At 43.2% G+C, this 9,344-nt stretch overlaps 1 protein-coding gene across 1 annotated transcript; it reads right to left on the reverse strand.

Moving 5' to 3' along the window:
* Positions 1-4,308: 4,308 nt before the first annotated feature.
* On the reverse strand, positions 4,309-9,051 carry LOC146405252 (olfactory receptor 4X2-like). The gene has a single exon (XM_085015230.1). The coding sequence runs from the start codon at positions 9,049-9,051 to the stop codon at positions 8,122-8,124; it is 930 nt and encodes a 309-aa protein (XP_084871356.1). The 3' UTR covers positions 4,309-8,121.
* Between the last annotated feature and the right edge of the window lie 293 nt (positions 9,052-9,344).

Genomic DNA, 9,344 nt, shown 5'->3' on the forward strand with positions numbered 1-9,344 from the left:
AATCCTGTGAATTTCAACAGTTTAGTAGAAGCAGATCTTAACTGACCATGCAGAATCCAATGACCAAGTTCACTGATGGCATTCTTTCTACAGCTCTCAGAGTGGAAACCAAAGATACACATGAGTAAGAGGCTCCTATCACAGCCTGCATCCTAAAGCCCAACCCTGCTCCAAGCAAACATTGAGAGAAAGGAAGGGGCACTCCACTGTGGTTAGTTCTGGACCAAATGTTTTTAAATATACATAAACAAAATACAGTTGACCCTTGAACAACACAGGAGTTGCAGCACTGATCCCTTGCTCAGTCAAAAACCTGAGTATCATTTTCGACTCCCCCAAATTTAACTGCTAATGGCCTAGTGTTGACTGGAAGTTCTGCCAAGAACATAAACAGTCAGTTAACCTTATATCTTGAATGTTAGATGTATTGTGTACTGTATTCTTGCAACAAAGTACGCTAGAGAAAAGAAAATGTTATGAAGGAAATCGTGGAAGAGAAAATACATTTAAAGTCCTGTGTTGTCTTCATCAATATTGTAAGTTGGTGTCATCTGTTTATAAGATGAATCTGTCAACATCTACATCAGGATGGCCTAATATGATACACAGCACTATAGATGTTATATGTAATACCAACACTAGACATCAAAAGTAAAAAGAGAATATGAAAAAGAAATTGATCATTATAGGTATAGTGATTCATGCATGGATAAAGAAGCAGCAGCAGTATGACTGCTTTATGTTACCCCAGTGTAATCAATTGCTTCCTGGTAGCCTAGTTTATATACGAATGAATAAGTTGTTATAAAATTTTTATGGCGGAGTTCCCTTCGTGGCGCAGCAGAAATGAATCTGGTTAGGAACCATGACGTTTTGGGTTTGATCCCTGGCCTCGCTCAGTGGGTTAAGGATCCGGCATTGCCGTTGAGCTGTGGTATAGGTTGCAGATGACGTTTGGATCTGCCATTGCTATGGCTCTGGCATAGGCCAGCAGCTATAGCTCCAATTAGATCCCTAGCCTGGGAACCTCCACATGCTGCGGGTGCAGCCCTAAAAAGACAAAAACAAAAACATAAAAAACAAAATAAAATTTTTATGGCATACAGTATTACAGTCATAGCCATAATGTAGTGCTGGAAACATTGTTACTTTGTTTAATCTACCGACACAGATAGGCTCCTATGCAGTTTTTCCAATTGCGAGAGAGGCATATTGCAGAGTCATATAATCCTTTGAAAGCAAAGTAATAAAACTGTAAGAAAACTAACACTTTTTTTTTTTTTGGTCTTTTTGCCATTTCTTGGGCCGCTTCCATGGCATATGGATGTTCCCAGGCTAGGGGTCCAATCAGAGCTGTAGCCACCGGCCTACACCAGAGCCACAGCAACTCGGGATCTGAGCTGCGTCTGCAACCTTCACCACAGCTCACAGCAACGCCAGATCCTTAACCCACTAACGAGGCCAGGGATCGAACCTGCAACCTCGTGGTTCCTAGTCAGATTCGTTAACCACTGCGCCACAACGGGAACTCCACACATTATTAATTTTATATTGATGTCCTTTGCCTTGTGCCTGTGTAAGAGGCCACTCACTTCAGTACAAGTCTTGCATGTGATGTTCTACATGATGAACAATCAGGCCATGCTGACAACGACGTAAGAAGTTTCATACGGTCCTTCCACAGCCTTAACGGATTTTCACACACAGACACCATATACACACACCACAGATACGTTTATTAACCGCATGGCATGCTGATTATTTACTCTTCACTAAGTGGAAGTGGATCACATAAAGGTCTTCACGTTGAGTAGGCTGAGGAGGTGGAGGGGTTGGTCTTGCTGTCTCAGAGGTGGCAGAGGAGAAGGTGGAAGTGGAGGCAGGAGAGGCAGGCACACTTGCTCTTACTTTACAGAAATACATCATCATTTCTGTCCAACTTTTTGCTTTTTCATTTCTCTAAAAAATGATTCTAGGAGTTCCCGTCATGGCGCAGTGATTAACGAATCCGACTAGGAACCATGAGGCTGAGGGTTCGGTCCCTGCCCTTGCTCAGTGGGTTAACGATCCAGTGTTGCCGTGAGCTGTGGTGTAGGTCGCAGCCACAGCTCGGATCCCACGTTGCTGTGGCTCTGGCATAGGCTGGTTGCTACAGCTCCGATTGGACCCCTAGCCTGGGAACCTCCATATGCCGCAGGAGCGGCCCAAAGAAATAGCAAAAAGACAAAAAAAAAAAAGATTCTATATGGTACTAATCCTTCTTTTGCTGATTGCTTTAGTTTCTGTGCCCATATCATAGAAGGGTCCATGACAAAAAAGACGTCAAAAGCAGTCCTGAATAACCAGAACCCTCCTGCCAGTCTGTCTAATGTCAATTTGTTTTCTGGCCCTGTTTCTTCTACGTCTTCTTCCTCATCGTCTGGCACTGGTTTGGAAGCACTCATTTCCATCAAGTTATCTTTTGTTAATTCCTCTGGTGAGAATTACTATCTATAAGCTCTTGAATTTCTCCAAGATCCATATCTTGAAGCCCTTATCCCCGCCCACTTTTTTTTTTTTTTCTGTATCCACAATCTCTTCCATGATTTTCTTGATTGGCTCTGATGTAAATCTTGTGACGTCATGAGCAACATCGGGACACATTTTTCTGTTCTTTTTTTTTTCTTTTTTTTTTTTTTTTTTTTTTTTGCTGTTTAGGGCCTCACTCACAGCATATGGAGGCTCCCAGGCTAGGGGTCCAACCAGAGCTGTAGCCACCAGCCTACACCACAGCAACACAGGATCTGAGCGGCATGTGACCTACATCACAGCTCATGGCAACACCAGATCCTTAACCCACTGAGCAAGGCCAGGAATCAAACCCACAACCTCATGGTTCCTAGTCAGATACATTTCTGCTGCACCACAGCAGGAACTCCTGGACACAGTTTTCTTCAGCAGGAATTTATTGTTTCATGGCTGATGGCTTTCACAGTTTCTTCTGTAACAATGACGGCACCTTCATTGGTATAATCCTTCAACTTTCATGGTGTTTCCTCCATTGGGATTCTCTTTCATAGTGCCGACAATCTTTTCCATAGAGTACTGCATGTAATGAGTCTTTTTTTCCCATTTTTTAAAGTTATATTGAAATACAGTTGATCTATAATGTTGTGATATTTCTGCCGTATGACAAAGTGATTAAGTTATACATATATACATAGCCATTCTTTTTCAGATTCTTTTCCTGTTAAGGTTATCACAGAGGTATCACATGGGTAGAGTTTCCCATGGTCCCTATTTTTTTTTTTTTTTTTTTTTTTGTCTTTTGTCTTTTTTGTTGTTGTTGTTGCTATTTCTTGGGCCGCTCCCGTGGCATATGGAGGTTCCCAGGCTAGGGGTTGAATCGGAGCTGGAGCCACCGGCCTACGCCAGAGCCACAGCAACGCGGGATCCGAGCCGCGTCTGCAACCTACACCACAGCTCACGGCAACGCCGGATCGTTAACCCACTGAGCATAGGGCAGGGATCGAACCCGAAACCTCATGGTTCCTAGTTGGATTCGTTAACCACTGCGCCACGACGGGAACTCCCCATGGTCCCTATTTTTATCTATTTTATATACAACAGCGTCTGTATGTTACTCCCAAATTTTTTTTTCCCACGGTACAACAAGGGGATCAAGTTATCCTTACATGTATACATTACAATTACATTTTTTCCCCACCCTTTGTTCTGTTGCAACATGGCTATCTAGACAAAGTTCTCAGTGCTACTCAGCAGGATCTAATTGTAAATCTATTCTAAGTTGTGTCTGATAAGCCCAAGCTCCCGATCCCTCCCACCCCCTCCCCCTCCCATCAGGCAGCCACAAGTCTCTTCTCCAAGTCCATGATTTTCTTTTCTGAGGAGATGTTCATTTGTGCTGGATATTAGATTCCAGTTATAAGTGATATCATATGGTATTTGCCTTTGTCTTTCTGGCTCATTTCACTCAGGATGAGATTCTCTAGTTCCATCCATGTTGCTGCAAAGGGCATTATGTCATTCTTTTTTATGGCTGAGTAGTATTCCATTGTGTATATATACCACCTCTTCCGAATGCAATCATCTGTTTATGGACATTTGGGTTGTTTCCATGTCCTGGCTATTGTGAATAGTGCTGCAATGAACATGTGGCTGATGTGCCTCTTTTACGTAGAGTTTTGTCTGGATATATGCTCAAGAGTGGGATTGTGTACTCCCAAATTTTTAATTTATCCCCCCCTCCCCAACCTTTCCTCTTTGGTAAACATAACTTTGTTTTCTATGTCTGTGTTTCTTCCTCTGTTTTGTAAATAAGTTCATTTGAATCATCTCATTAGACTCCATATAAGTGACATCATGATACTTTTCTTTATCTGACTTACTTCACTTAGTATGATAACTTCTAGGTCCATCCATATTTCTGTAAATGGCATAATTTTATTTATTTTATGGCTGAGTAATATTCCATTATGTATATATATACCACATCTTCTATATCCATTCATCTGTTGCTGGACATTTAGGTTGTTTCCATGTCTTGGCTATTGTAAATAATGCTGCAATGAACACTGGAGTGCATGAGTCTTTTTCAGTTATGATTTTCTCTGGATAGATGCTGAGGCAAGAGATGGCTGGATCATATGATAGCTCTATTTTTAGTTTTTAAAGGAACCTCCACACTGTTTTCCATAGAGGATGTACCAATTTACATTCCCACCAACTGTGCAAGAGGATTCCCTTTTCTCCACACCCTCTCCAACATTTATTATTTGTAGACTTTTTGATAATAGCTATTCTGACAGGTGGAAGTTTTGATTTTCATTTGTCTTAACATGAGTGATGTTGAGTACTTTTTCATGTGCCTTTTGGCCATCTGTATGTCTTTTTGAAGATATATCTACTTAGATCTTCTGACAATTTTTTGGTTGGGTTGGTTTGTTTGTTTTTTGATTTTGAGCTGTACAAGCTGTTTGTACATTTTGAAAATTGATCCCTTGTCAGTTGCATCATATGCAAAGATTTTCTCTCATTCTGTAAGTTCATCTATTCTTTTCCCAAGTGCAATTACCATTCTTACTACAATTTCTTTGAACTCTTTATCAAACAAAGTATTTATCTCTGTTTCATTGGGATTTTTTTCAGGGATTATTTTTTCTTATTCTTTCATTTGAAACATATTCCTCTGTCTTCTCATTTTGTGTATCTTTCTCTGTCTCTGAAATTAAGTGAAACAGTCATATCTCCTAGTCTTGAAGGCCTGTGCTTTGTGGGAGCATTCCTATGCAGTCTATATGTGTCCAGTGGCTTTGGTGGGAAAATTTGCCATATGTTCAAAGGTCTTTGTGGCCTATCGGGGGTGAGGTTGTGCTCATGGAACTGCAGCAGGAGCCCTGAGGGAGTTGAATTTCACCCGGGGTGAAGCCATCCTCCACCTTGGTCTGATATGTGGCTGGGGTGTGAGAGCTTTGGGCTGTAGTTCCAAGGAGGGTTCATTTTTCCCTGTGTGTGTACCTTGGTTAGAGCCTGGGTTGGGGCACAAGGGGTTGGTGCCACAAAACTGAGCTGGCTCTGTTCCATCATGTGTGTGTATGGGGGGGAACCCCCAGGGAGAGGTCTCTACCCTACAGCTAGCCTCACTCTCTTCTGAGAGTGTGCAGAGGGATGGGTGTTCTGGCAGTGGCTGTCTCCACTCTGGAGCTGGTCTTGCTCCCTCTCAGGTGTATGCACCCAAGCATACACTGGCAATGCCTGCCTCAGTCTGAGTCAAAAACAGGGCCTGTGTCCAAGCTGGTTCTGTCCATCTAGTGAGTGCACCCTCATTGGCAGTAGCAACTTCTGCCTTAGAGGGGTATAGCACTGGAGCATGAGGGGCTGGAGCAGGAGCCCAAGGCAGATTGAGAGACAGGCTTGGGTGGTCCCGGTGAGCCATCTAGAACCCCAGGCAATTTTCAACCTGCTGCCTTTGTTCTATAACTGGGAATAAGCAAGCCTGGGCATGTGCTCTGTAAGAGAAGAGTCTTGCTTGTGGTTGCAAAGGAGGAAGGGGGAGGGAGTGGGATGAACGGGGAATTTGGGGTTAGTACATGCAAACTATTCCATCTAGAATGGATAAGCAATGAGGTCCTACTGGACTACAAAGGGAATTATAACCAGACTCTTGGGATAAACCATGAGGGCAGATAATATAAGAAGGGAATGTAGATATACGTATGACTAGGTCACTTTGCTGTACAGCAGAAATTGGCACAACATTGTAAATCAACTATACCTTAATCATAAAAAAAGAGTCTTGGTTTCTCATAACTATCTGGTAAGGCCCACTGGTTTTCAAACAGGCTGAGGAGGCTCATCTTTCCCATGACAGCCCCCCAGACCTAATACGTAGCTTGAACCCCTTGCTCCCCCTGGAGGATCCCCAAGCCTATACTATCCTCTCTCCTTCTGTGTCCTCCACTAGGGGTGTGGGTCCCAACCAGACCACCTGTTCTTCCTTCTTACCAGGGCCATGTACATGTGTCCATACAGCTTTGGTTGTAGAAGAGCTATTTCACTGGCACCCAGGATGATTTCAGCGAGAGTCACTATATATGTAGATGTATCTTTGATATGTTCTTGAAGGGAGGGGAGCCAGCATCCTCCAACTCCACCTGATCTCTCTCTTTGCAAAATGTTCTTCAATTGTTTGACAGATTTTGTTCATACTAATACTCAGGTTATGTATTTTTAGTAGGAATATCACAGAAATGAGATTGTATGCCTCTCACTCGAAATACCAATGATATATTTGAGTCATTATTTAAGGGAGTGTCTTCCAGGTTTCTCAAATACAAAGTTTATATATATATTTTGGTTTGGGGGGCCACACCCATGGCACATGAAAGTTCCCAGGCCAAGAGTTGAATTGGAGCTACAGCTGCAGGCCACAGTCACAGCAACACAGGATCTAAGCCACATCTGTGACCTATACCACAGCTCACAGCAAATCCAGATTCCTGACCCACTGAAAGAGGCCAGGGATCAATCCTGCATCCTTATGGACACTGGTCAGATTCATTTCAGCTGCACCACAATGGGAACTTCCCAAAGTTATACTTATATTTTGGCAATGAAAATTATCCTGTGGGGAGATAACCTGAAACTGAGTAAGATCTTATTTCTCACCAAGAAAAATTTAATGAGACTGAGGCATGACAATCTTTCTGAGAACTGATTTAATGCCATGCATTAAATGTTACTGTATTTTCATTTTAACACAGGAAATACACTATAACAAATGAGTCTAAAATAATAAGTATAGTTAAATATTTCATTTCAAGAATATTTAGGAGTTCCCATTGTGGCTCAGTGGTTAACGAAAAAACTAGGAACCATGAGGTTGCGGGTTCCGTCCCTGGCCTCCATCAGTGGGTTAAGGATCTGGCATTGCTGTGAGTTGTGCTGTAGGTCGAAGACGTGGCTCAGATCCCGTGTTGCTGTGGCTGTGGTGTAGGCTGGCGGCTACAGTTCTGATTAGACCCCTAGCCTGGGAACCTCCACATGCCATGGGAGCAGCCCTAGAAAAGGCAAAAAGACAAGAAAAAAAAGAAAGAAAGAAAGAAAAGAATATTTAGCACACTGTTATTTATAGTAGTAAAAATTTAGAAATAATCTAAACACTGAACAGAGAAATGGCTCTTTAAATAATAGTACAGGGAGTTCTCTGATGGCCTAGAGGGTTGAGGCTCCTGCGTTCTCACTCTCACCGCTGAGGCTCTGGTTGCTGCTGTGCGGCATAGGTTCAATCCCTGGCCCAGGAATTCCCACATACTGCCTGTGTGGCAAAAAAGAAACACACACACACACACACACACACACACACACACACACACAAAAAGCAAGAGAGAATCTGAAATAAATGTCACAACTCTCAAAATAAATAAATAAATAAATAAATAATAGTACATACATAAGATGACACATTTTATAAGTGATTACAATAAAGTTGTTGAAGTTGGGAGCCTGTTAGAAAAATTCTAGAACTAACAAGTCCTGGCATCTGTCTTTCATCCCACTCTGTCCCTTCAGTTTGGACTCAACATCATTCTAAACCCAAGGATCAACACCAAGACTCAGACTCTATTTCTCCTCTAGTTTCACTGTCCTGATCCACAGCCTCTTCACGGCTTTCTTCATCTCAGCATTTCTCAAGGAGTAGATGACAGGGTTCAGGAGTGGGGTGATCACTGTGTAGAACACAGCTACCACCTTGTCCACAGGCAGGATGGTGGAAGGCCTCAGATAGATGAACAGGCAGGGCCCAAAGAACAGGGTAACCACGGCGATGTGGGACCCACAGGTGGAGAGGGCCTTGCGCCGCCCCTCAGAGCTTTGAGTCCTCAGATGGAGCAAGATGACCATGTAGGAGACCAAAAGGACCAGGAAGCTGACCACAGACAGGGTCCCCCCATTGGCAACCATCAGCAGACCAATCAGGAAAGTGTCAGAGCAGGCAAGTTTGAGCAGGGGAAGCACATCACAGAAGTAGTGATCAATCACATTGGGGCCACAGAAGGGCAGGCGGAAAATGAGGAGGATTTGGGCCAAGGAATGCACAAAGCCTCCTGCCCCTGCTACTCCCACCAGGAAGGCACACACCTGCCCGTTCATGATGGTGGCATAGTTGAGGGGCTTACAGATGGCCACGTAGCGGTCATAGGCCATCACAGTGAGCAAGAACATCTCAACTCCACCAAAGAAATGGATAAAGAAAACCTGTGACATGCAGCCCCACAGAGATATGGCTTTTCTGTCAGCCAGCAAATCTGAGATGAGTTTGGGGGTTGTAGTAGAGGAGTAGCAGATCTCCACAAAGGACAGGGAGCTGAGGAAGAAGTACATGGGGGAGCCGAGGCTTCTGCTGGTCATGACGGTGAGCACAATGATGAAGTTCCCCAGCACAACGGCTGCGTACAAGAGCAGAAATATCACAAAGCAGACTTTCTGCACCTTCAGATTGGGAAAAAGTCCCAGAAAAATAAACTCTGTCACATTGTGTGTGTTAGCCATGACATCACCACCAGGAGGGAATATTTTAGGTAGAGTGATCTGAAATGATATAAAGGAAAAGATGCCGTACATTAAGTGAATAAATTACATAACAACCGCTTTCATATCTGAGAAGTTGGTGAGCTGAATATTGAAAGATGAGTAGAGGTTAGCTATGCATTGAAGAAAGGAAGAGAATTCCAAAACAGAAGAGGCAGTGCAAAGCTATGAAAACTCATAAAGTGAAGCTGGAGTAAATTGGAGAATAGCAACCACAAAGCTGAAGATAAAATCTAGTACCTGTCCATAAAGGA

Source organism: Sus scrofa, chromosome 2 (assembly GCF_054392235.1).
Source record: "Sus scrofa isolate SSC_HxYL_T2T_F1_AM1 chromosome 2, Sscrofa_HxYL_maternal_Yorkshire_Landrace_v2.0, whole genome shotgun sequence".
Taxonomy (NCBI): Eukaryota; Metazoa; Chordata; class Mammalia; order Artiodactyla; family Suidae; genus Sus; species Sus scrofa.